This window comes from Coccomyxa subellipsoidea (assembly GCF_000258705.1).
Source record: "Coccomyxa subellipsoidea C-169, whole genome shotgun sequence".
NCBI classification, from domain to species: domain Eukaryota; kingdom Viridiplantae; phylum Chlorophyta; class Trebouxiophyceae; family Coccomyxaceae; genus Coccomyxa; species Coccomyxa subellipsoidea.
The window spans coordinates 214,033-240,754 of record NW_005178035.1 but is presented as its reverse complement, the minus strand read 5'-3'; the positions used below and the strand labels follow the sequence as shown (position 1 = coordinate 240,754).

Below are 26,722 nucleotides of genomic sequence, written 5' to 3'. Positions count from 1 at the left end.
ATAGTAGACTGCCCGCACAAGGATCTAGAACACCATGAGCGCATCAGACGCTTTCAAGGTATGAGCAACTAAAGCATGTTTGCGATACTTTCATGTCACAAATTTTCCAAGCTTTGCATTACACATCTTCATGTTGAGGCATTGAATTGCTGCAGGCAAAAGGCAATGCGGCGTTCTCTGCTGGCAAACATGAGGAGGCGATCGAGCACTTTACCGAAGGCATCAGAGTGGATCCGGGCAATCACGTGCTCTACAGCAATAGATCTGCATCATTGGTGAGCTGAAGTTGACACCACTATTCTGCCTATGAATCATGGTGACTGGACTCTTATAGATTTGCTACTTTTACTTTCAATAGCAATATTTACGTTGATAAATCCTTCTGGCGTGACTGTGACGCAGGCAAGCTTACGCCGGTACAAGGAAGCGCTAGAAGATGCGAACAAGGTGAACGCTGCTACCCACTCTAGCTATCTTGTGGTGCTGGACAATGTTTTACTTTCACTGCCCAAGTCAACTTTCAACTTCCAAAAGCATCCGCTGAGATCTTAAGAAGAAAATTATTTCCCTCTGAAATGCATGCATGCTCATCATTGCCTGCTTGCATGCAGGTTGTGGAGCTCAAACCAGACTGGCCAAAGGGATACTCACGTGTGGGGGCAGCGGCATTGGGTGCCCGGGAATATGACACAGCCATTGCAGCATATGAGAAGGGTGCGTTGCGCATGACCCATCAAGCTGCCTGTTTCTCCTGCATACTGCTTACTGTCAATCTTCAGACCATTGATCTAGGGAATTGGGAGGCAGCGTTGATCGCTTCCATGGGCCGAGCCAGGCTTCTCTTAGCATCCCTGTCTTTCTCGACGTGTGACAGTTTTGAGGGCCATCTGAACTACAGGCTCCACAGGTCTTCAAGGGAGATCTGAAGTGTCTCTGGTAATCCCCTGATGATATCAATCTCCCTTGCAGGCTTGGAGGTGGACCCCTCGAACGAGCAGTTCAAGCAGGGGCTGGAGGACGCGAGGGATGGGAAGGAGGGCGGGGCACCGGGGGGACCGGGGGGTCTCTTTGGGCCGGAGTTCCTGGGCCGGCTGGCGACCTCGCCACAGACGCGGCACCTGCTGAACGAGCCGGATTTCCTGCAGATGCTGCAGGACCTGGGGCGCAACCCCAACAACATGAACAAGTGCGCCGCCTTGTTAGGTCAAAACTAACGGATTGTGTGATTGTCTCGTATGTTGCAACATTACCAAGTCAAACGTCTGTAGCACTTTGGCGAACGGTAGGAGATGCTGCTCTTTGGGCGTTCACATGACGCCCAAGCACTATATGGTCGCCGCAGACGGACGAGCAACACAAGTGTCCTTTGTCGTTGGTCTGTCTGCGATGCTCATGTGTTGCTTGCAAATGCAGCTTTGAACACAAGCTGTCCAATTCCCTGGCGTGCCCTGCCTTGTGCCTTCCAGCCTAGCCTGCTAGAATACCCTCTGGGCAACCTGCCGTGGTTTACCATTGGCCCTGACTTCTGGACTCGAACAGTGCAGCATCAGATTGTCATGAGAATTCATTACCTAGGTGTCCATTTATTAGGTGGTGCAGTACTATGTTGTAACTTGTCGGAAGGGTGGTAAACTCTTCAGGCGTGTGCTGCACTGACGTCTATCTGGGTACAGGTGTGGTGAACTTTTAGGTGATCTCCCTGAAATTCGAGATGTGTTTGGTTAACTGTCGGTGTCTGCTACTGCGCAGGTATTTGGGCGATGAGCGCTTCCAGACAGCGCTGTCGGTGGGGCTGGGCATGAACATAATGGGCGGCGACCAGTTCAGGCAGCAGCAGCAGAGCAACGGTGCCGGCGGCGCCTCGGCGTCCGAGCCCAAGTCCTCCCCTGCGCAGCCCGAGAAGCCAAAACAGGTAACTGGCAGCCTGATTCTTGCTGTGTTTGCAGTGGATGCATGCTGGCGTGCATGCAGGGCACCCAAGGGGCTTGACGATGTACCTGTCCTGATGCAAGGGACATTCTTGTCAGTTCGCGTAAGGCGTCCTGCATGGTCAGCCCCTGCTTATAGCGTGGTGGCAAATCAAGGGACATTCTCTGCCCAGCTCAGTATGCAGCATTGTTGTTCCGTGGCTCTCCAATCAGACCTTTCTTACTTTTTCCCAGAGCATATCTTATTGTAGATGGAGTTCTGTAGCACGTACTGTAGCCAAGAGGCATTCTTAATTATCCTGTCCAATATCTGCAGCCGGGGCCGAAGCCAGAGCTCCAGAGTTTTGCACCTTAACTGCACCTGTAGCCATCACAGGCAGGCTCTTATTTGAAGTATCCAATGTTGGGTCCCGCACTACAAGGCACGGACATGCGCAAAATTCAGCCAAGGGATCTCTCACAATGCCCTGTGATCCGCAGCCGGAGCCGGAGCCAGAAGCACAAGATGAGCCGATGGATGAAGAGGAGGCGGCAGCGCGCGAGCGCAAGGCGGCAGCACAAAAAGAGAAGGAGGCGGGGAACGCCGCGTACAAGGCACGGAAATTCGAGGATGCCGTCGCGCATTATGACAAGGCCATTGAGCTGGACGAGACCGACATCTCCTTCCTCACCAACAGGTGTGGTTTGCGCCATGCCATGCCTGCAGTGTTCTGGCGCACATTGATGAAAAGGGTTCCACTAAAATTCCATTAGTCCAGTCAGGGGTCCTCTACTGAGACTGAGAAGGGGCCAGAGTGGGCGGGGAAGAGACTGTATCTGCGCCGAAATACAACTCCTTTCTGGTAGTGGAGCGCTTGTGCGCAATTTGATGGGCTTGATCCCTTTCATTTCCATTTGGTTGATCACCGTGAATCACCAAGCCAGCCCTCTGCAAATCTCCTGTCACCGAGAGTTACAGCGGTCAGAAGTGACGTTCTCAGGACTCTGAGAAGGCACATTCCGGTAAATGGACGGCCTATTTGGGTCTTGGCCATGTCGGCGGGATGCTATGATAAGGCACTGCTGCCCTTGCAGACTGCTCATGAGGAATGTGGGAAGCATGGCTCTTGGGAACTGCTTGTCAGCTGCAGCCATCAAGTGTCATGCAATTGCAATATCGCTAATGGGCAACAGCTGTGCTTTCTCCCTGTTCAGTCACAGCGCTGCGGCGTATGAAACAGATGTGCCGTGAAACCGCTGAAGCTTCAAACTGAACATTTGATTCAGTCATTTTGCTTTAGTAACTTGGTCACTAAACGGCTGAGCTGGCGCGCAGGGCGGCGGTGTACTTCGAGATGGGCGAGTACGAAAAGTGCGCGGCCGACTGCGACACGGCCGTTGAAAAGCAGGGCACCCGAGTAATCAAAATCCACTACTTTAGTGGATGTAAACGCTACTAATGTGGTGGATTATTGGCAATCAGGGGCCATGCCACCTGGTAACACATTCCATAGCATGCCATTTTGGTAATAAAAATTAGGCCTTTCGTCAGTAAGCATGGAGAATGATCAGTGATGTGTTTCTGTACCGAGCATGTCACTTATTATTGCTAGGATCCCGTGTTACAAGTGTGGCAGTGACAAGGAGAAGCTTCATCCGAACTGCGCAAGTTCAGAACGCTTGACTCGCTGTGTAGGTTGTGATTATATTATCAGATTCTATTCAGAAGGTCTGACAAAGGACGAATACGGCCACGACGCTGTTGCCGACTGGGTCTTCAAACAAGAGGCAAGGGTGCCATTGCAACGTTGCAATGCCGTGGACTCAGGGGTCAGATATTTCCATCAGAGCTGCCTTGGCCGAGATGAACCTTCAGCATTGTCCAGAGCTAATGGCTACTATTCTATTCGCGGGAAGATTGAGAGCGAAAAGTATCCAGAGCTCAGAAATATTACCCACAAATGCTGTGAGGACTGCGTCATTGCAGCCCAAACCAGGGGCAAGGATCTCAATGAGGATAAGTTGAATTTTATCATGCATCAAGGAGTGATTGGTAGGTCTCAATAAGCACTCCATCTTTGAAGGTTGGGAACACCTATGTTTTGAATCTCCCCATGACCTTGACACAGAGTAACTAACTCTGACTTTTGCGTTGCGTTCAGAGGCAGAGACCGGCGACTTGGAGAGGAAGAGAGCCGATAGGCGATCAAGCAAGATTCGAGGCATCATTGGTGGTCAGCAGGCTCGCCTCGAAGACAATGGGACGACTTCGACCGCCATCTTTGCAACGAGACACCTCAATCAGAAAGTCAGCTTCAGCAAGAGCGCCAGCAGATTGCTGGCAGCAGTGCCCAACCTGAACAGGACAGTGATGGCAGCCTCGTATCTCCAGGCCAGTGGACTTCAGGCAGGCCAGACAGCCCAAGGACAGGCGCAGAGGGGCGCCACAGCTGCAGCAGGCGGCATGCAGGGTCCCGCAGCCCCAGAGGCAGAAGCTGCAGGACCTTCGCAAGCGCCACAGCCAGGGATCAGCCGCAGGCAGCTCAGCGCTCAGGGAGCCGAGCAGGACATCGTCCAACGGTGGCTTGCGTTCAGCCTCAAGGCCTCATCCACCGTTGCAGAGCTGAAGCGGTTCCTGCTTGACAGAGGCCAGCGGCCAGTGATCTTCACCAGAAGCGCGCTGCTCGCCAGGGTGGAAGGGCTGCTTAGATTTGAGCATCCAGAAGGTAGCTATCCATGATGGCTGTAACGATCAGCGCCTACACATCTTATGCCTGGCAAATTAATAACATGTCCTCACCATTTCCTCTGGACATCTTATGCGCTGGCAGCTAATGGATGCTGTCATGCAGGTGGACTGGAGCCGAGTGCGGCGGCGGTTGAAGAGATCACAGCCGCTGTTGAGGCCGCAGCCCAACCGGCACGGCAAAGACCAGCAAGGCAGAAGGTGGGCATCTTGTTGAGGATCCTTATGTTTGCATGTGCTTTGTGAACGCCTCTCATCTGTCAAGCTGCTGGTGCAGTGAAAGCGAGTTTGGCTGAACACACTGATTGTAAGTTATTGTTGTTACAGGCGCCGAAGAAGTCACAGCTTCAGATGGAAGCGGCCAAGTCCATTGTTAACAAGGGTGAGTGGGCGCTCTCAGCTGGAAGCTCTGATCACCTGGTGACTGTTGCACACCCGAGAAGGCTTTAACTTCTGCAGATTTGATGGAAGGGAATGATAGCCAGTCAATTGAGGCGCTCACATGTTTGCAGGAGTGAGCAGCGGCCTGCCCGTGGTCAAACTCAAGCAGATTGACGAGTTGCTCTGGACCTTCGACAAGTGCCACTACCTGCCGCAGTTGGGGGAGAGCACTCCCTCGATTGGTGTCGCTCTCTGGGCCGTCACAAGCACGCTGCACCGCGACGGGGAGTTCCCAGCACGCAACTTGTCCCAGTTGGGTCGTGCTGCCAAGGCTCCTGTTGGTTTGGTGCGCGCTGTGCAGCCAGGCAGCGATGGCACCCAGCTGCATATGGAGATATGGTTCCTCGAGGCGCGCGTGCAGACAGATAGCCAGGGGGAGCCCGAGGCAGCGGTGGCAGGGGAAGGCGGTGGGGCACGCGCAGATGTGGAGGGACGGGGTGCAGGAGAGGCAGCCACCGGTGGGGGCGTGCAGGAAGGGCATGGGCGGGGTCGGGGCAGGAAGCGTGGCCGCCGCGGCACAGGCGGGGCGCGTGGCAGCAATCGGCCCAGAAGGGGCAGCCGAGGCAGGCTCAGGCGCCCAACCGCCAGAGCCGCAGAGTTTTGGGGTCCCCCCACTGAGGGCGACGAAGACGAGGTTGGGAACCTCTTCTCTGAGTCAGATGCGGATGACCAGCCAGCGCAGCAGCACAGTGACCCAGCAGAGCCAGAAGGGCAGGCAGAGGGTGTCCTGCCTGAGGCCAGCGAAGTGCCGCCGCAGCCCACAGCTTGTGCGAGCTGGTCATGTACAGGTGAGATCTCAGGAAAGCAAGAGTATGATCCAAGTGTAGAAGTGCTGTAGAAATCGGGTTGAAGCCGCGGGCCAAAGCCTTGGAGCCTTAAGCATCATGCTGATGATCATAATGATGCCATCGGGTCAGTACTAGTATAAATGGCGTAAGGCTACCCATTAAGAGATTCCAGTGGGACCACCGTCGAACATTATAACCTGAGAGAAATTTCTTTAAAGCATCAAGCATCTCGAGATGTGCTCATGAGCAACGCATGTCTTGTGCTGCAGGTGCAACCCATGCCATGCCCGTGGCCAGTGGGCACGTACACATGTGCATCAACGTTTCAGGCAATTGCAAGTTGCCACAATGGCTACCCAACACCGGTGTTGGTAGCAAGTGAATAGTGGGTACCCACTAGTTATTTGCCACACCATTGCCCTCAGTGTACTCTTAAAAAGCAATCACTCGATTATAACTAGAAGGCGCCTCTACAGTGTAATATTGTTGTCAATAGATCAGATTGATATTATTGTTGCATTCATTTATTTTATATTTAATTATATTGAACAAGCTCGGCTCGCAAGGCTTCAAGCCTTGTTGCTCCAATTGGTCAAATATATGCATTATTCTTTTTTATCTGATAATTCTTGCAAAGCAGAATTAAAGCCACTGCAAATATTAAGGCTTGAAACTCGAATTCACAATGTGGAGATAAAGTCCATGCAATGGGTGACTCGTTAAACATTAATTGAAGCTGAAGGGCTAATTGGCTTCTGATAAATATTTTAATATCATGGTCATTTATTTGGATGGTCCAAACAAGCTGTCGACATGAGAATGATCACTCACAGGCTTGCATGGACACTAAAGTCCCCCCAGGTTTTGGTAGAAAGTGAAGCCAATGACGGTACTGCAACATGCTCAGCCTATAGGTAGCTAACCAGATATTTACTATAATTACACCTTGAGGATCTGGTCCAGAGTCACATGCATGCCATATGGGCGCATGTTGCCGACTGTTGACATGACCTCTCCAAGAGTCATCAAAAAATCACATTATGACAGACATATCTTCTTAGAACCAATACAAATCTTTTGAAGACTGAAGGTCTTTATTGTCATTAATGGTGGGCAGTGGGTCATGGCCTTCCTCTAACTAAGGAAGCTTCACAACCTGGCAGGCAATCTTTCTAAGTAGCAATTCTTGTCAAGGTTCATACTGTTCATTTTTTGGCTGCTGGCAGTCAACATGCTATTAACTATTAACAACGTGGACACCTGTACATATATACAAATTTTAAGTATTAATACTAATATTAATTTGTAGTATTAGCCGTATAATTTTATCATAATATTATGATATGCTGCCAAAAATAAAATTCAACGAATTTAATTTGGTGGACCTTCATCAAAGTTTTAAAAACATGACAGGGACACCTCCATTCACGACAGGCATTGATCACATTTTGACACTTATATGAGATAGAGAGAGGCACTGCTCAGAGCTACATGAATTGCAAGAGTTGCAGGAAGTTTCAATAGGCTGCCTTTCGCTTGAACAACTGATAATTTTTAACAGCAATGCATATTTACATTAACAACATAAGAAGCTGGCACTCTGTGTTAATTATTTGCTTTAAGTGTGTGGAGAGAACAAGCTGCTAAGAGATCTTGAGATTTTTGAGCCAATTGGCAGATGATTCCACAGCGCACTCCCTTCCCAAAAAGGATCTGATGAATTGTAGAACAATCAGATTACTGTACTCTATAGAAGATTACTGTACTCTATATAGAAGCTACTGACTTTCAAAGTTTGAAACAGCATCGAGAACATCAAAATTGGCAGACAAGGCGAGATGCTCATTGCCAAATTTTCAAATGTGCCAATATTTATGTGTCCTCATCATCGCCGCCGCTGCTGTCTGAGGAGGCATCGGACCGCGCATCCTGCCAGTCCGAGTCGGAGCTGGTGCCGCTGTCCAGGTTTGTGAGGTCGGCGTGCAGCGCTTCCACAGCATTGCCTGCCATGCCGCCCAAGTGCTGATACTGTTCAAGCTTGGAGAGGAGCACCACCTGCTGCCCGAGCTGGAAAGCTTCAAGGGCTGCATGCACACCCGCCTCCCCCAGCTCCGCCGCATGGGGAACTTGTCGGGCGCTGGGCAGGCGGCGCTCTCCCCTCCCAGCGGCTTGCTGCACTTGCTGGGCGTAGTGCTCATAAAACACTACCATATCCCTGGCCTCACGCCGCACGATGGTCATCTCTTCGGAGCACCGCTTCAAGCGCTCCTGCTGCTCCGCCAGCGCGGCCAGTTTCCTAGCCAGCAACCCTGCCTGAGCAGATTGTCGCTGCCACGGCAATGTGTCTGCCGCGAGCAAGCCAGGGGCGGTCAAGCGCTGGCAGTCATACTGCGCTCCCTGATAGTCCCCAGGGGCGGCATGCCAGCGCCGCAGCTGAAGGATGTCATCGCTGACTTTGGACACGATGGCTTCCATCTGGCGCCGCAACCGCTTCAGGCTAGTGCGCTCACGATATGCCGCTGTCTCCAGCTGTCTCTGTAGGGCGTAGTAATCCACGAACCTGGCTGCAATGGAAGCATGTAGCTGCTGAATCATGAACCTCTTCCGCTGACCCCCTATCTCCTGGTACAACCGGTCTGCCTCCACCCACCGCAGCTGTACCCGGTGCCTGCGCTCCCACGCTGCCAGCTTGCCCTCAAGGACTCGGCGGTGCTCATGCCGCATTTGCTCGGAGAGCGATTGCTGCCCCTCAGCTGCGAGAGTCACACTGCCACCCAGCGCGTACAACTCCTCCAAGCAGCCTTGGTAGTGGTGCTCCCATGTAAGACGGGCCTGCGAGTAAGAATCCTGACATCAGTGATTCATGCATCTTTATGTATCTTCCAAAGGTGTGCATCCCATTTGCTCTTTACAAAAACTCCACCAGTATGCACATCCTGTCATGTCTTGTCCTGTCATGTCATAAGTCACATGTCAAATGTCCTATCATGTCATATGAACAAGCACCAGTACAGCCAACTGAAGGTGCAGAGTGGAGCAGCACCGGGATGGTGGGCGCGCTTGTTGATGCCCCCTCAGACGATGTCTGCCGCTGCTCCCGGGCAGACCCCTGCGTGCAAAACAAACAATCTGCTTGCATACTTTCTTCTGAGGCAGCTCTTTACTCTGAGTCCTCTGAGCACCTCCTTCTCACTAGCATACCCATTGATACTTATTCCATGCTAGAGAAGAGCCTTCAAAAAGGACCAACACACCTCTGCTTCGTCACTTGCGCCTGCACCAGCGCCGCCTTGGAGAGGATCCTGGCCTGCCGGTGATGGGACGCCTCCTGAGCCACCGCCACCCTGCACCTGATTCATCAGCCAATAAGCGAGCATGCAAAGCATTGCAGACTGCAGGATATATCAAGATGGCATCTCCCCAGAGAATCAGTAGAGACAGGTGCAGCAACTAGGAGGGGTGCATTTTACCTGCAACTCGGGGGCTTTGATTTGGGCAATCTCCTGCTTGAGGGCCCCCGTGGACTGCCGCAGTTGTGCCAGCAGTCGAGCAGCCCTCCTATGCCACTCAAGCAGCTGCTTGGGCAACCTGCGCTCCTTTTTTCGCTGCCAAGCCATCGCCTGCACATGGACCAACATTGTCACTTCTCGCACCTACAGGGTTACAAACTGCAACATCGAGCAAGGCTACAAGAGCTTGCATCATATGAAAGGAGAACTCACCAGGTCCGTCATGTAGTCCTCCCGCGTGGCAGTCGCCATGCGCTTCAAGATGTGTGCAAATTTCCTGTAATGTGCCCAAGCCTGTTCAATGTTGTCACCAAAGGAGTTTCCTGCCGCTAGCATGCGGCGGGCGCCATACTTTTCTTGGCATGCCGGAATGTGAGCCTTCACATGCCACGGCCCCACTGCCAGGCCAGGCATACCCTCCACGTTTCCTTGAACCATCCTGCCAGCACAACACATCACCATTCAAAGGGGACGCTGCTGTGCACTCCGACGAATCCACACACTCATAGCATGACTAGTACTAGACACTAGGAGTGAAATTGTTCCATGCAATAATTGTACAGGGCACATCTTGACGTAAACGCCAGGCATGATGGACGAAAGATTATACCTTCGCCAATATGGGTCAAACTGGCAAGCAATGTCAATGAAGAAGTACTTCAGATCCTTGCCCTCCTCAGGCTTGAACTCCTTCAGCAGACGCTGCAGGAGCAACTCGTAGTAAACAAAGCACTCCGGTGTGAACAGGTTTGCCGCCACGAGAACATACCCGTGGCGGCAAACTGCTGCTGCCACGCCCTACGCACAAGCACATGCGGGAGTGTCAGACCGGCTCCAAAGCACCAGCACATCTTCTTGTTACACGCTTTCCTGCCAAGCAAGGTACATCCTGCAGAGCTGCAATTTAAGGCTGCCATAACCCTACCCCTTGTTGAACTCGCCAGATCCAAGCAAGACCCAATCAACCGTGGGCATGGTATTCAGTATTTTTACCACCTGAAGCAAGGCACGCTAGGGTGCTGCCAAGTATTACCCTTGCCAGCCGGGGCCAGGAAAAAAAGAGAAAAAAATCATGGATATATGAGATGCATGCCAACATCAGTAAGCGCAACAAGATCCCAGAAAAATGCGAGGAGACTCACTTGCACATATAGGCGCAGCTGCGTGTCTGAGGCGGTTGGCGTGGCAGCAACGAACTGAGAGCAGACCGGCCGCTCCAGCGCCGCCGGGTCCAAGGCCTTCCGTTGAGCGAGCAAGGCCTTCACCTCTTCATCAGCAATGAAGGGGCTATAGGGCAGCTTCGGCTGCAGGAAATCAGAGGCTTTGCCCGCCGCCCTGAGCTGCGTGAGTCCCAGGCAGGCGTCAGCAATGGCTGCCACGCAAGTGCGAAAGCAGCAAGGACACTGCACAGTGGGGCCCCCGGAGGCACGACTGTCCAGAGATTCCTGGGTCGCCGGGCCCACCTCAGCTGCATCTCTGCCAGTTTGAGCCGCGAGGCTGCCTGCTTCCATTTCTGGTGGCGATGACGACGCTGCTGCTTCCCTCTGAGTGTTCTCCTGGGGCGGCGGCGGCTGGCCGAGCTGCAAGTCTGAGTCACCGCTGAGCCCTGCCTCCGAACAGATGGGCTGCACGCCAAGCCTGTTGAGGTCATGTGTGGCGATGTCCATTCTGCGCCACTGTCTGACCGCCACTGGGAGGTTCCTCCAGATATTTTTGGGCAGGCCACTCAGTTGCCCGTACGGCACACAGCCGTTCCTGACGTGCACCTCCTCCAGGGCGCTAGTCCAGGCGACCATTGAGGTTGGGCTGGCGAGGCTGAGCTCATGCGTCTGCAACATGAGCGCTCCAGAGTAGTAAACCAGCGGCCTCTGTGGCGTTGCAGGAAAGCATCCCATGCTCACAGGATCGACTGTGAAGGCGGCACTGCACCCGCCACACCTGAATGCTGGGGGGCTGACCTCTGTCCTGCCGCTGATCGAGACATACACAAGCCTGCTGATCGTCTCCACCTGCTCCCACACTGATCCCACCCTCCCAGCCTGACTGCATGGACTGCAAGCGGGCAGGGCTGCTCTGGCAGCTGTCAAAAACTCTGCCTGCAGCTGCTGCTTCAGTGCTGCTTGGCGTGCAGGCTGACCAGCTTGGAAACATGTGTTCCTGAATACATTGTCATCAAAGCACGCATCCCATGCTTGGTGCAGCCGTCTATTATCCTCTTGAGCTGCCTGTTTCCGCAGACGCCGGCGTGAGGGCGGAGGCTGATAATAGGCAGCAGCGGCTTCTCCATCTCCATCTGCAAAGCCATCCTGCTGTTCTTCCTGCTGAGCTGTGTTTCTTGCAGGGATCCGCCAGGATGGAAGGGCGCTGGCCGGCCTCCGGGGTCCCCTCGGTGCAGATGTTGCCACAGTGCTGCCTAGGTTCCTCCCAAATCTGCGGCCTGGCTGCAGCAGAGCAGGAGTGTCGGCTGATGGTATCACCTTGACACTGACCCTCCACCTCTTGTTCCTGACCATTCGTCCTGCATGAAGTCATCACACAACGGTTTCTGCAAGTGATCCACCAGGACATTAAAGGAATGAGAAGTACATCAGCAGCATGCCTTCTAGTACAAGTGATACAACTATCCTTACAAGCACCTGGGCTACTTGCTACTCTTTGGGGTGCACAGTCCTCTCCAGATGCTCCTCATCAGATTGGCATTCCAAGCAAAGCCAGGTCAGGGCAGACACCCACGGCTACTCACAGCAGCAGAGGGATCGTAACGCTCACCAGAACAATTGAACTTGATGTTGGTTTAGATTGTAGACGACTTCAGTGTCTGTCCGGTGCATCAGTGCTCAATTCAGGTGAACGCTCTGTGTTGCCTGCACGCATTTCATTTCAAGGAATTGGCTTGGCAGGGCATGCAGTCACTACGAAAGAAGTAGACATGCACGTCGATGGTCGTGACATTCGATTAGCTGAGTCCAAACAAGTCAAGGATGGGGATGCCAAAAAACCGGCAAAAGTGCGAACCTCACATGGCCAGCGACAGAAGACTTCAAGAATTCGTTTAAATTACTCCCATAAACATTTGCGGCCGTCCCACCCCCCTTTCAAATCCTACTTTGCAACGGTAACCTGGCAAATGGCATTGCTGTCTTCGCAGAAACGAGTAGCGCACGATCCTATAGATACAGGCTTGACCGAAATAATTAGCTTGACGGAGGTACTATGCAATGCTGAGATTGTTGTAGGTAAATCTGAAGGATGTGCAGCATTGCTTTTGTTATTGCACGCCCCGAAGGGGCGTGCTCAGAAAGAGAGCCAAATCCACTAATGTAGTGGAGTGCATGTCCACTAAAGTAGTGGATTTTGCCCGACAGAGTAGGATGTGAAAAGGGGCGCGAGGCGCGCGCGGATTACAAGATTATCGCACGGGCGCTGACCCGGAAAGGGAATGCCCTTATGCGCCAGGAGCGCACGGAGGAGGCCATCCAGGTCTACCAGAAGTCCCTCACTGAGCACAGGTGCGAGTTGCAAGTCGTTCACTGTAAGATTTCTAGCGGCTGCTGTGGCACCAGATCAAGTTGTGCGCCTCTACTTGTGCGTGCTGCATGTACAATTTGAGTGTGCACATAGGTCAAGTGCCACACCAGCATGGTTGCAGTGTGCAGCTTGAAAGTTGTTTAGGTGGTGCGAGGTTGCTCAGCCAAGCGCATGGAGGATGGGAAGAAGTTAGCTCGGTATGTCACTCAGAGAATATGGGCTGAAGGTCTGGCAGCAGTATTGTGTGCGTCTCATCTCGCTCTGTGTGCTGCCTGAACACTGTGGTACGATGCGTACAGTCCTGCTACCACACCACACCGGAGGCCCCTTTTCCGCTGTCCTGAAGACACTTGTGAATCTGCCACTTCACGATTCAATGCGCACATATCCTGCTGGCTGCACGAGGTTCTGAGTGGCTGGCATAGTTCTCTCCCAATTTATCGAAGGTCGGAGCTGCAACGCAATAGCTTGACTGCTCATCCAGGCTGAAGTCCTGCATGAAAATATATTCAGCTGCTGATGGCATGCATGCACTGTGCAGGAATGCGGACACGCTGAAGCGGCTGCAGGAGGCTGAGAAGAAGCTGAAGGGGGAGCAGGTGAAGGCCTACATTGACCTCGACATCTCCAACAAGGAGCGCGAGGCCGGCAACCAGGTATGGCTCCTTTTGCATCTTCTTCTCGCACTGATTTAGCAAACCAGTGCCTTAGTGATGCTGGCACCCGCAGCATGCATACAGCTGGCCAGGCGACAGGGCACTGTACCTGCTGTGCCAGAACTTGGGGCCTATCCTTTTTTGCTTCCGTCCAAGCAAGAATTTTTGTGGCGTTTGTTATTCATTACAAAGCATGAATACCTGCCCAGGAAAAATGGTTTCTCAAATTTCCACCAAGGACGATTTTGAGAACACACGCAAGATTTGTTCCAGGCAAGATGTGCTTTTGCTGACTGGCGTTCTTTCTCCTGGCAGCAACCAAAGGAGGCCAAATACCCATTGCCATAAGGTTGTAGGCATGCATGCAATGTCCGGATCACGCGTCAATTACTCTTGATTCGTGGTCCTCCTTAGGCGTTGAGGGAAGACAATTGACCCGACGCGGTGAACCACCAAGTAGACAAGCTGTATCACTTAGAGGTGTTTCCGCCTTGGACAATCTTGACGTTTGGTGATGAGCGTTTCGTTCACATGGCAGGCGTTCAAGGAGCAAAAGTACCCGGAGGCGGTGAAGCACTACAGCGAGGCGCTGGCGCGCGGCCCGCCCGAGGTGAACCCGGAGGCGCACAAGCTGTTCAGCAACCGCGCTGCCTGCTACACCAAGCTTGGGGCCTGGAACGATGGCCTCAAGGACGCCGAGGAGTGCATTCGCCTCGCACCCGACTTTGCCAAGGGCTACAGGTGAGGTTCTGGGTGAAAATTTCCAAGAGATGAGTCAAAAGATGGCTCAAGGCCAGGAATGAGGTTGTGAATAGGTGATGAAAGTTGGTGTGCGGTCCCTTTCGGGTGGACTTTTTAGAGGTTTTATATTGGATGCAGAGGAGTGCATCCGCCTGACACCCGACTTTGCCGAGGGCTACAGGTGGATTGTTTTTTGTGGAGTCCAAAGCTTTGAACTCGGTGGTGGATTTATCAAAGACTGAAATTCGCCTGGCGCCAGACTTCGCCAAGGGCTGTAGCTGTGTGTTTGGATGCACAGCAAAAGGTGTTATGAGCTGGTTTCAGGCCCCGGGAAGGATTACTGGTAGACCTTGGTGCGTAGATGGCGTGATCAATTTTGGGGCGCCTTGGTGAGGTTAGAAAAGTTCGTGGTAAATGCTGAAAGGTCTGCTCCCCTTGCTGCCTCATTTTGCAAAGGACATTATGGCACAACAGGCCATGCTCTTGTGATCTTATGACGTCATGCTTTCTTCTCCTGCACAAAAGCAGTAAACGAGGGCCTCTTGTGCACCGGAGGGCTTGGTGATGTCATGAGGCTGCCACAACTGCATGACCATGCCTTGGAGCACTTCTGACTTCTCTGCTAGCGCAAGACATACTGTCGTCCCATTTGGGAAATCTCATGACCAGGCTTTTCGGCAGCTTGATCAGCAGCGAAGCATTAATTCTTCAGGATTTTGGAAGCCTTGAGCTTCCAGCGAGCTGCCAGTAAGTATGTATCGCTGCCTGGATCCAACTCAATGCTGACATCACCGTGCTGACATGTGCTGGCGTCTGCGCGCAGCCGCAAGGGGCACCTGCAGTTCTTCATGAAGGAGTACGACAAGGCGCTGGAGACGTACGAGGCCGGGCTCAAGCACGACCCAGACAATGCGGAGCTCAAGGAAGGCATCGCACGCTGCATCGACGCTGTCAACAAGGCACGCTCTGCACCGTGTTGAAATCCGCTGTTCCCTGTCAACTTGATGCGCCATGTATTGAAGGGGAAGCCTAACCACCGGGCTACAGATGAGGCTTGCTGTGGCACAAAGCTGTTTATCTGTGTTTGTGGTCTGCCGTCCCCTGCCAGCTTGGCGTGCATTGCATGGGGGGTAGTACAGCTAGAGGTCTTATAGGTTATTACCGACAAGGCTTTGTTTGACAGAATCAGTAAAACTGTTGATACTATAGTGCTCATTCTAAAACCCGTACCCCTGGCGGTGCGGGAAATTTGTCAAAGCAACGTCTAGGGGTCTTCCTGTCCTCAAAAATACCAGGGTGATGCTCCATTGGATTGATCTTGTCGAGAGAATTTGGTCTAAGATTAGGGTTTAAATAGGGTCTTTTTATCCACCCGTTTTGGCCAAAATTTATTACTTATTGCGGGTTCTAGAATGAGCACGACAGTAACAATCCTCCCTTCACTCATGTCAACAGGGCAAGCTGGCTCTTGTCGACTGGCGGAACAGCACCCTTTACAGAATAAACAGCGCCCTAAAGAGCAGAGAGGAAGTCCGAAAAGGGACGGTGATCTTGCTGATGTGACCTAGGCAGTACGTAGATGAGCTTTCCTCCTTTGTGAGTGCCCTCCCGGCAATCCATCTGCATGAAGTACTTCCCCTAAGGTGCCTCTGGTTTACTGCTGCAGATAAGCCGGGGGGATGTGAGCGAGGAGGAGCTGGCGGCGCGCAGGGAGAAGGGCATGGCAGACCCAGCAATCCAAGCCATCCTCACCGACCCAGTCATGCGCCAGGTGCGCTGCAACTGATTACTGTATATGTTGCTATGTCATCGTCGTCCAAGAGCCATCCCGATGCCTGCTTGTGCATGAGCATGTTGTGTAAATTCAACAGCAGGTTTGCAGGCTGCCTGGCTCTGCATAGTCGGCAGGAACTTGTAATTACGGAGTCTCACAGCATTGCGAGGCTTTCGCAGTTGCATGCGTAGTGTATTGAGCCGGCACAGGTGCCTGACTGCACACCTAAGAAACTCTGCAATACCTGGAAGGTGAAAAGTAGATTGGGCATGCTGTTTGCAATCTGCCCTGATTCTGCATTTTCGATTGGTGTTTGCGTGTATAACAGGTTCTGCAAGATTTCCAGGAGAACCCGGCGGCTGCGCAGAAGCACACGCGGCAGCCGCAGATCATGGAGAAGCTGCAGAAGCTGGTCAACGCTGGCATAGTGCGCATGGCATGATCACATCATTTGTGAACGTGTTGCCATTAGCAGTAGCATTGTTGAGAGCTCAAGTTTGGTGCAAAGTTATGCCGTCCATCCAGCGGGGAAATGGCGACACAAAACGAGTTTCTTTGGCCCATACTTTGGACTGATCTGCCAAACTAATTGCGCTAATTGTTACCTTGGCTGCAATATGAGAACGTGCGCTGGTAGGCAGATTTGAAAGCACTCTGTTAGAAGGCCTGAATGGGCTTTGAGCAGTATCAAGTCATCTTTCACTGACTGGGATTATCCTGGTGTATACTAGATGATTCTGGTCTGTCTGAAGTGGCTCTGACCACAAATGCTAAGAAATGCCTTATTTGCTTGCAGTGTTGCTGTGAACTATATGCGTGCGTTGCAGTAGAGCTGACTCTATTTGGAACTTGTGGTGTTCCTCATAAATGATCCTCTGTACACATCACCAGCAAATGATGAGCTTAAAACCGCTTACGTGGAAAAGGGTTATCTACGATTGCCCCGAAAGAACTTTATCACCTATTCATTTTGTACACACCGCACCAGATGCTAACACCATAAATGAAGATCCACCCCTGCACACTCCAGAGCAGCAATTCTCTAGCAAAGAACGAAATGCCTTCCTACTCTGCAGATGGCTCTCGACGGGGTCAATCGATTGTTCAGAAGCATACATACTGGAAATCAAATACTGCTGGCACAGATCAAGACCCTTCGTCCTTTGCTGATGCCAGTCGACAGCCCTATGTGGGCAGTCCGGCTTCCAGCGTGGAGAACCTGCATGCAGCCTCTTTAAGTCACCCACTACACAGCAAAAATAAAATCTATGTAAGAAATTGTCTCAAGATGTGCATTGCAGGGATGCAGACCAGACAGCTGCAGAACCCCTTTTCTGGGCAGCTGGGCTCGAATTTAGGCATGTGCCCTGCATTGTACTCTGCTCGGGTCTCAACAGACCGGTCACCACGGTATTTACTCTGAGAAATAATATGTCAAATTCAACCTCAAAAATCACCACGTACCGGCCTCATTTGATGAGTTATACATGTTGCAATCTATGCCACTTCAGGCAGTAGTACGGTTGTGTACCCGTCACCCCAACTCCTCTGGACTGGTCAAATACACCTTCCCTTCCTATGTACAAAAATGGTTAGGTGTAAATATGGAGGAAAGAACACCTGTACCCGTGCGCGCGCATGGCATCGTCAATCTCTGCCAGGCTGCGCTCAGTGCCTATCAGCGGCAGAGTGCCGAGTCCCAGAGTACCCCCCAGTCCCAGGGTGGCACCAAGTCCGAGCGTTGCCTCTCCATTGGGCCCCCTGGCGGGAGGTTCGCCGTCGAGCTGCAGTTCGTCCATCGCTTCGACGACCCCTGCACCGCCAGCCGGCTCGCCTGCATGACACACCACAATCTCAATCTACATTTGTCCCTTGCGCGGCATGCGTAGAGAATGAGGTTTTCCTAGCTTCATAAATTCTGATACCTTTGGACCCTGAACTTACAAGAGTCCACACATAGCCTTTATGGTACTGTAGTGTGGGCAGTATGAAGCAACGGAGAAGGCAACCAGGGAGTTGTCGCTGCCTGATCCAATGCACGCAGAAGGCAATACACCATACTGGATCTGTAGGCAATGCAGATGGCCTGGATATGCAGCTACTGACATGAAAACAAACCTGCAGTGTGCATGTCAGTCGGACAGCAGTGGATAGCTTGTGCACTTGCCTGCCGCGGGCGCGGACGAGTCTGGTGTCGGCAGGATGCCTCGCTCCCGGCACATGCGCTCGGTTGTCTGCAGCATGCGCCGCGCTTGTGCCAGTGCTTGCTCTAACGCCTCCGCCTCCGCCGGACACTTGGGTGAAACCACCTGCTGTCCCATGCGTCATCCTTTACAGTGATCTTCTGGTCTTCATCAATCAGATGACCCCAGTGAGCGATACTGGTTACTGCCATGGGTAGGGGAGCAATACCGGAGGATGCACAGCAGGAATGTGCAAGAGAGAAGCTATGGTTTAGGTTTTAAATATACAGCTAGACACTTGAGCAAGGCATACCACAGCCTATCAAACAAAGATGCCAATATGTTTCTCAAATGGACTGAAGTGGAAGTCAGAACGGCTCAATGCGGGCCTAGACAAAGAGTTCTCCTGGGCAAGGAAAGCCGCAGTACAGATCGGCTTCACTGCCGGTCTTCAAGCACCACACAAGGAGGCAGTACTGCAACAATTGCTGAGAAAGAAGATGAGGATACTGCGGACCCACCTGCCGGGCAAGCCTGGCACCAAGAGCGTTGATGTCCATGACAGACAGAGCCGCGCGGCTGCCGCCGGCGGCTTCCGCCAGCTTCTCGGAGACCCCTGGGGTCCCCCTCGGGCCGGGGAGGGGGGTCCGCGCACCGCGCCACTGAGCTGGTGCCAGGTCAGCGTGCGGCGTGTCTGGCACAGTCAGCGCCTCGGCTTCCTCCAGCTTCTCCATGGCTCGCCTATTCTGGCGCCCCAGCTCCTCTTCCTGCTGCTGCTGCTGCTGTGCGAGCGATTCTGACATGACTGCTGTCTCCAAGGCGCGATCAAAAACTTCTTCCGAGGGCATTGCAGCGCTGGAGTGGCCGTCAGGATCGCGCCACAGCGGATCATTTCCCGCCGCGGTGGAAGCTACCGGCAGCTGCGAGGGAAGCTTCGCGGCGGCCGCCGCCGGGCCGGCCGCAGCAAGCCCGTCCACGGCCTCGGCTGAGGCCGTCCCAGGCACTTCATCGATGCTGCTCAGCTGCAGAAACTGGTCCTCTGCTGCTGTACTGTCCCCGTCAGCAGCAGTTGCTGCAGCAGCTGCCTTGCTTGATGGGCTCTCCTCGGCTGGCGGCTGCAGGGCCGCCTCGGCTGTGAACATCTTGAAGAATGAAACATCGTCCTGCTTGGAAACCTCCTTGGCCCCTGCCGCTGCCGCCGCCGCTCGTGCCGCCGCTTCCTTCGCAGACAGCCTGCCTTTGCGGCGCGGCTTTGGCCCGTCTCCCTTCTTGCCTGTTCCGTATCCATCATCCTTGGGTAGCTGTCGCTTGGCTGTCTCCCTCCCTCTTGTCTGTGCTGCATCACCCCTCCCAGGCTTGGCCTTCTCGCCCAATCCCCTTCCCTTCTGGTGCACAGTCTCCCCATCCTTGCCGAGCCGCGCATTCGCCGGCCTGTCACGCGTGCTCTTCTGCCCGCCACCCAGCTTTGCAGGCGCCTCTTGGAAGTCGTCATCCTGCGCCGCGGCCTCAGTTCTGCAAGCATGCAGTGCCTGATCTGGCTGCAGGGGTTGGTTGCCGTTGGGAGGGCTGGGCGCACAACGCTTGCTTCCGCGCGTCACAGTCGGCGCCACATCAGGCGCCGCCCTGCCACGCTTTGCCTGCTTTGCAGCGCCTGCCTGCTGCGCTGCGCCTGCTTTGGCACGAGTCACTGCTCTGCTGGCGGGGACGTCCTCTGCACCTTCACTGGCGTGGGACCTCTGCTGATCACCCTTGTTCCCTGGCTTGAGCACTGCTACAGCCTCCTCCACATGCCTGGCTTGCCAGTCTCTGGGCTCATGGAATGTTTGTGCGTCCAGATGGGAGGTGAAGGGCTCGGCCACGATTGCAGCAGGCCTGCTGGGGCTGCCGTGTGAACTGCCCGGCAGGAGCTCGCAGCCGTTTGGATCCAGGGGGAAAGTGTTTGGCACCTCCCAGCCGTCATCCGCCATGTCAGGCTCATCGGCCGCAAATCCACCCTTCTCTGCCGGGCTCCCCTGAGCCTCTGCTGCTGCTGCCAGTGAGGGCGACTCTGCATGCATGCTGCCTGGCGCATGCGGCGGCGCGGCAGCAATGCGCGGCCCGGCTGCCGCGGCGTCGGCAAACCTGACCTGCTTCCGGGGAGCCTCCCTCTCGCCGCGGGCTGTCACCCCCAGTTCTGGACTGAGCTCCAGCATTGGGTCCTGCTGCTGCTCTGCTGCCCTAGCCTTCCTCTTGCGCTCGCTCGAGCCTGCTTTGCTGCGGCTGTTCTGCTTTGGTTTGGTTGGCAGCAGCGGCTGTTTGCCGCGCTTTGTGCTCCCTGCCGCACTTCTTGACCCTGAGTTGGAGGACTTGCCATCATGGGCAGTGCCACGCCCTCCAAGGGAACCCACCTTTGCTGCAGCACTGATCTGCGCCTCTGCCGCTGGTGGAGGCAGCCCAGCTGCGTGCAGCACAAGCAGGATGTTGATGTCTGATCTTGCCATATCTAGGCAGGAGTGCATGCATGAGCATGAGCAGAACTCGTTTGCGCACGCGAGCACAAAGTCAAATCAGCACACCAAAGTACAAAGTTGCAATGAGATCGATCAGCTCTGGTGAATAAGGACAAAAGAAGCAGTCAGAGCCTGCCAAGCGGATTTCTGGGGGCTCACTCTGAGTAAGCATTCTGTGCAAGATGCTGGCAAGGCTCTGCAGCTGGTGGACGGGCCTGAGGTCGTTCTTCCAACCCGGCTGCTTGCAGGTGGGGCACTGCGACGCTGTTATCCCTGGGCCCTCCAGAGTCTGCAGCACACACTCACTGCGCCCAGTGCAAAGTGCTTCAGGACATCAGTCAGCCTCAGCTAATCTGTCTTTGAGACTCATGAACATTATGCATGTGAGCCTGGCCAAGTCGAGGTCTCTGTACAGGTGATCAAGGAGATGCTGAGGGGGGATGCTTACAGGCAGAAGGCATGGTTGCACCCAGGGAACAGGTACGGGTTGTCGAAAAGACGATGGCTGCACAGATCAAATTACACAAAGATCAGAAAGCCCAATCGTAAGTTCACAATGACATGACAAATGAAGTCCATTAAGTCAGGACACCCTTTGTACCATGTGTGTATAGTGTTGGTCAGGTATCAGGCGACGATGTACACAGAGGCAAATGGTATAGAGACTCACCATAGAGGACATGTAAGTTCATCCCTGAAACGGATCACCAGTTCTGTCTCCGATATCATGCTTCACCACTAGCAGTACCTGCTGCAATCTGCAAGGCCAGAACGCATGGGCTACCCTTCGACAAGGATTGCACCTGCCTCGCACTTACACCAATTTGTTTCGATCGAAGTATGGCATTAATTCATATGCATAGGAATGCTGACTCGCGCAGAAGTCCTTCGCAGACGCGAAATTGTTATTCTCTTACCGTGCTTAGCACCCTCAAATAAGCTCTGGCAGCTTCTATTCAACGATGAGAAAGCTCATTTGAGCATTCCTGAGCCGCATGTCTCCAGTTTTGTTGAGGACAGCCAGCTGTTTCAGAAAGGGTTAAACTCACAGGTCCAAATTTGGCTCAGCACCGACGCCAGGTCATTCCAGGCACAAGGGAGCTCAACTCGTTTACGCTATCCTGCCTTGGGATATTAGAACACGCTGTAGGAACTTTTCATGCTATTTCGTGTGTCTGCTGGTCGGCAGAAAATGGAAGCGGTGCCTTCACCTTTCCCCATTTAGACTCTGCATCAGCACGTTGGGAAACCTTTGCGTCTGGACTTTTGGTAATTGCCGTCACACCTCGCTCACTACTACAACTGGCAGTGTAATGCACGTCAATGTGATGCAATATTGACACTCGTTTCTCTCGCAAGGTTTCAGTGTTTTGTGGGATTGGCAACCTGCGTCCCGGGCGCTTTGTAAATTTGCGCCTGAAACGATGTTTCAGGGCGCAATGAAGGGGGTTGCATCAGCAGCCGAGGCATCTGCTTGCTACTGCACGTTCACAAGCCCTGAAAAAGGTGCCCACTCATCACATGCTGAGATACCCCCTTGCAATGCAATTTTCTCAAATTTGCCTTGTATGGCACAAAAATCCTTTGCTGATTCACTATGTCACGTATCCATTTTTTTGCCTGATGCGTTCCTTTCCCACCAGATCGGCAATGCAAACTCTTGAGCTTCCTGACATGCGCAGGAGCCTCCAGCTTCAGCCAACAAAAGCAGCTGAAGGTGGAGCCTGCGGACAATGCCAGCACCCTGATTGCACGTCTGCCCAGCTCCCTAGCCACTGAGCTGCCCAGGGAAAATACTTTCCTAGAGGAGATCGCTGCCGTGCTGTCCCTTGGGACACTATTTGGGTGAGCAGACGCTTCTTGCACATCGGAGCATCATCTTTGCATGGTACCTCAATGTTATCTAGATCTATGTATGCCAAGTTGTAGATTGGGGGATCTCTTCTTGTGCATTACTGGCAACAAGCACAGCATTGGTAGGAGGTGTGGTTGCCTTTACCTGCACCTTGTCTGCAGACGCACCTTGCCTCCTGGCAGTATAAGCATGTAATGATCACAAAATAAGAGTTATAGAGTCATTGATGAGTGCTGGTGTGCGCAGGCTGGTGTGGCTGGGGCCATGGCTGGGCATGGCGTTTGTGTACATGGTGTTTGTGCAGCAGAGCCAGCGCGCGCTGCTGATCGGCGCCCTGCTGTTTGCCGAGACCTACCTCCCTGCGGGCCAGGCAAGCGCTTCAAACTTTCCTTCGCATATATAAGAGCGGCTATCAAGCCGCAGGTGCCGTTTGACACAGCACTTTTGGGTGTTTGCAAGTGCAATGTGCCATTTAGCCTTACCACGGCCCAGCAGGATACGGCAGTGCTAGTCACAGAGCAAATTGCCAACTTCCTGCTTCCAAGGTCCAGCTGGAATTTCCTGCTTGCCATATTCCCCAATATGCAGGCAAGTGGGATTGTCAGCTGTTTCTTGGAGGACGGGAACGAAACAATTGCAGTGTATCTAGCACTGATCCGGTGGAAAGTTGCAAGACCTGTCAGATTTGAATTTAAATTCACGCCTGAAAGTATTCTTTTTCGCAGGTTTGGCCGGCGTTCCGGCACCATGCGCTGTGGGCGACGTGGCGTCGCTACTTCCGGCTGCGCGTGATAACTCCCCCACTACCCTATCTGCAACATGGCAAGCCCTACCTATTCGCGCATTTCCCCCACGCCACCTTCCCCATGGGCTCCTGGCTCTCCATGCCCCTCTGTGACGCCCCCGAGACAGGTCGAAACCCTGGCATCTCCCTGGAACCCTACCACTTACCCTTTTATATGGACATGAGCGGCTCATGATGAGCCTGACTTGCATGCTTCAAGACTGTGACCTCTCCTGGAACCCTATCAGTCACACGTAAGTCTTGAAGTTGCATCTAACATATGTGTTTTTCTAACCCTCAAACTTAATTTGAAGTTGTCAGGCTGAGCTTGGGAATGACAGGTGACAGGTTGGGTTCTGAGTTTTGGATACTTGAACAAAGCAGTCAAAGCATGTCTGTTGAGTTTCAAATGAAAACTCTCACCAATCTTGGGCCATGCAAGTGCAGAGTGCCCGGGTATATTGACATCAATCCCGACGCCCTCAATTCCTTTAGATACGCCAACTACGGTGCAAATCTTCATGTTACATCCTTAAAGCATTGATACCCTACGTGCTTGGGCATAATGTAGTCATGCTGGGGATTAGAACCTGAGCATTCACTGCTGCAGGGCTGCCGGCAGGCGCTATGCAGACATGACCAACACACTTTCTCTTCTTGGGGTTTGGCATTTGACCCCTCAACTGCCACTGGCTGCTGCAGGGCTGCCCGCATATGCCAGGGGGGCGGTAGCAACGGTGCAGCATGCATGCACCTCTGCAGGATCAGACACTTTAAAGGTTTGTCTCAAACACATTCATTTGAAATGTGCACTGCTGCAATGACTGCTGCAGGTCTGCCAGCTGGCGCCAGGGGTGCGGTGGCGACGGTGCTGCTGAAGCTTCCCCTGCTGCGCCACGTGTACGCCTGGATGGGCTGCATCCCAGCCGACTACCACACCATACACGAACAGCTGCAGACCACCTCTGTCGGCCTCGTCCCCGAGGTGCACGTCCCTCATTCCTGTATTCCAGCCTGCAAGATGTTATTAACAGAGACAATTGTGTGAAACTTCCTCGGTATGTGTTTAGCTGCAGATAACCTAAATGGGCCCTTGTCCCCAAGGCGTGCTTGCATGCACTGAGCCCAACCATTTGAATGATTTGCACTCTGGCTCTGGTCATTGTCGGTGGCAGGGCTCTTCAAACAAATCTGATTTTCAGGCAATCTGTGATGGACTTTGGGTGTGGAGAAGTGGCTGTCTCTCTTGAGAGATGTTTTGTTGTGCATGCTTACTCATCTGGCATCTGATCCATGCAGAGGAGCGCGCCTCTCGCCAAGCTTTTCTACAAATCTGAAGTACAATGCTTGGTTTGATGGCGCGGATACCGAGTGCATCAGTCAGTTTCCAAGAGGGAAGATGATGCGCATAGTATTGCTGGCATGCCGTTGCTGGCAAGTAGAGTGCAGAACTGTGCCCATGGCGCAGTGGTTGAGAGCGAATCCTGCGACAGGGCGTGGCCGGGGTGTTCCTGGGGGCGCGGCCGAGCCAGGAGCGCGTGTTTGTGCGCTGCCGCAAGGGCTTCATCAGGCTCGCCATGCACACCGGCACTGGTGCGCATCACCTTTGTTGAGTATGATATCAAGAGTCCCCGTTGTGGTTGAGACAAACCTGTGTGGTGGTCGGGACTGGTGTGTGCATGCCGTTGGGAGCTCTGTATTCGCTGCGTGAGTGCCTACATATCTCATCTCAGAATTTTTCTCCCGTAATGCGCACAGCTTCTCCCAGCCAAAATGCATGCACCATATGTCCCGACCGTGACCGTATTGCCAAGCTTTTCTATTTGTGCAGCGGCGACATCCTGCAGCACCAATTCAGTCCCCTAACTTGCACACTGCATATGGCGGCCTTGTTACAACAGCAAACACCCTAATGCACCCTCAAAACTGGAAACTTGCTCTACATGCCTCTTCCATGCACATGCAATCACACTTTCTCCTCCAGCCTACGACCATACTTGAGATTTTCGTGTGCCCCGGCCGCAGACATCGTGCCCATATACAACCTGGGCCAGAGCGCGATGCTGGACTTCTGCGGCAGCTGCAGCCTGTCGCGGCGGGTGCGCGCGGTTGTGGGAATCTTCTGGGGCCGATGGTACCTGCCTGTGCCTCGCCGCTGCCCTATCATCACTGCCATCGGCAAGCCCCTGCAGGGTAAGCACACATCGTCTAGCAAAGATTATTAGCAAAGCCAGTCTAGCAAATCAGAGTTGGCTGGTCCGCTCTTCCTGAGAGGCATGCTCAGCAATCAGGAGCGCTTGTGGTAGTGGTCCTGTCATTGCGTGGGCAGCCTTTTGCTTGGGCTCCCTGGCAGCACTGTCAGCAGTTAACAGTGACCTCCCTGGTATTTGGGCGGGATCTCAAATAACATATTGGCTGACCAATGAGTCAAGGGATATTAATAGCAAACTAAGAGGGTTTCTGGTGGTGCCTTGCCCAATTGCTGAAACTTGTAGGCCATAGATGCCTCGCCTGGCAGGCGCTGTGAATGGTGGCAGAGAACTTTGGTACTTCATGATTGGTCCAATGGGCAGGGACTGCCTTTGTCGGTGACTGCACCAACAGTCAGGGATCTCTCTGGGCGGATTTGCAATGCAGTACGGCTGTGAACAAGTGGTTTGGCAGGGCCACATCATTGGTCATGCTCTGCTTTCTGTAGTTCATTTGCTGTTTGGCTGTACGCCTGACACTGTACTCCTTGCAATATTTCTGCGAGGATCTTGTGCCAGGCTTAAGCCAAACAGCGGACGAATCACAGAAACTATGCCCGCTTGCTGCACGCGCGCCAGCTTGGCCCTGTGACACTCACATCATCGCTGAGTGATACCTGTGAAAGCAATTGCTTGTTGTTTCTTATGGCCCACGTCTGATGCTCTGTGCTGGTGTGCTGCTGCAGTTACCAAGAGCCTGGATCCCAGCCCAGAAGAAGTGGACGAGGTGCAGGAGAAGCTGCTGGCTGCACTGGTGGCGCTGTTCGATGAACACAAGCACCTGCTGCCCGGCTGGGAGCACAAGACTCTCGAGATCGCCTGACTGCCGTCTCAAGTCTGCATGCCTGAACAATTCGACAGCATCCACGAAGCCATCTGCAGGACGCAGTTGCACAGCAAGCAGTTCTCACAAGTCCACCTGCTTTGATGGTCTGACAGCCTTTGCAAATCCCAGTGTCAAGAGGCATACTTGACACAGCAGCAGCCTTGGAGAGGGCGTGGAGAGAGCCTGATGGCTTTGGCAATCTGCACATGTCCGCTTGCCTGAACAGTGTGACAGTATCGACGAGTC

At 53.3% G+C, this 26,722-nt stretch overlaps 7 protein-coding genes across 7 annotated transcripts; 4 read left to right on the top strand and 3 right to left on the bottom strand.

Annotated features, from left to right (window-relative positions):
- Positions 1-34: 34 nt before the first annotated feature.
- Positions 35-5,932, top strand: COCSUDRAFT_66123 (hypothetical protein; the record flags this gene model as incomplete). Its single annotated transcript, XM_005647476.1, has 11 exons — positions 35-58; positions 156-245; positions 612-714; positions 970-1,186; positions 1,750-1,912; positions 2,409-2,605; positions 3,244-3,347; positions 4,070-4,633; positions 4,760-4,854; positions 4,981-5,035; positions 5,166-5,932. The coding sequence occupies 11 exons, from the start codon at positions 35-37 to the stop codon at positions 5,930-5,932; spliced, it is 2,379 nt and encodes a 792-aa protein (XP_005647533.1).
- Positions 5,933-7,422: 1,490 nt separating this feature from the next.
- COCSUDRAFT_53476 (hypothetical protein) lies at positions 7,423-9,503 on the bottom strand. Its single transcript, XM_005647475.1, has 4 exons — positions 9,353-9,503; positions 9,137-9,226; positions 8,926-8,991; positions 7,423-8,714 (listed from the first exon to the last, which is right to left on the bottom strand). Exons 1-4 carry the CDS (start codon positions 9,497-9,499, stop codon positions 7,755-7,757), a joined length of 1,263 nt encoding a protein of 420 aa, XP_005647532.1. The 5' UTR covers positions 9,500-9,503; the 3' UTR covers positions 7,423-7,754.
- Positions 9,504-11,003: 1,500 nt separating this feature from the next.
- COCSUDRAFT_29047 (hypothetical protein) lies at positions 11,004-12,624 on the bottom strand (the record flags this gene model as incomplete). Its single annotated transcript, XM_005647474.1, has 3 exons — positions 12,407-12,624; positions 12,161-12,255; positions 11,004-11,909 (listed from the first exon to the last, which is right to left on the bottom strand). A coding segment is annotated over exon 3 (900 nt), but the record flags the coding sequence as incomplete, so codon positions are not given.
- A 2,595-nt stretch (positions 12,625-15,219) lies between these two features.
- COCSUDRAFT_29046 (hypothetical protein) lies at positions 15,220-16,955 on the top strand. The gene is made up of 3 exons (XM_005647473.1): positions 15,220-15,275; positions 15,983-16,087; positions 16,419-16,955. Exons 2-3 carry the CDS (start codon positions 16,037-16,039, stop codon positions 16,530-16,532), a joined length of 165 nt encoding a protein of 54 aa, XP_005647530.1. The 5' UTR covers positions 15,220-15,275; positions 15,983-16,036; the 3' UTR covers positions 16,533-16,955.
- Positions 16,956-17,275: 320 nt separating this feature from the next.
- COCSUDRAFT_63375 (hypothetical protein) lies at positions 17,276-20,753 on the bottom strand (the record flags this gene model as incomplete). Its single annotated transcript, XM_005647472.1, has 5 exons — positions 17,276-17,309; positions 17,711-17,924; positions 18,100-18,116; positions 18,254-18,399; positions 18,795-20,753. The coding sequence occupies 5 exons, from the start codon at positions 20,751-20,753 to the stop codon at positions 17,276-17,278; spliced, it is 2,370 nt and encodes a 789-aa protein (XP_005647529.1).
- A 1,433-nt stretch (positions 20,754-22,186) lies between these two features.
- Positions 22,187-23,020, top strand: COCSUDRAFT_63374 (hypothetical protein; the record flags this gene model as incomplete). The annotated part of the gene is made up of 3 exons (XM_005647471.1): positions 22,187-22,268; positions 22,445-22,607; positions 22,864-23,020. 3 exons carry the CDS (start codon positions 22,187-22,189, stop codon positions 23,018-23,020), a joined length of 402 nt encoding a protein of 133 aa, XP_005647528.1.
- Positions 23,021-23,199: 179 nt separating this feature from the next.
- COCSUDRAFT_63373 (hypothetical protein) lies at positions 23,200-26,473 on the top strand (the record flags this gene model as incomplete). Its single annotated transcript, XM_005647470.1, has 6 exons — positions 23,200-23,217; positions 23,343-23,529; positions 24,235-24,386; positions 24,895-24,994; positions 25,427-25,594; positions 26,337-26,473. 6 exons carry the CDS (start codon positions 23,200-23,202, stop codon positions 26,471-26,473), a joined length of 762 nt encoding a protein of 253 aa, XP_005647527.1.
- Between the last annotated feature and the right edge of the window lie 249 nt (positions 26,474-26,722).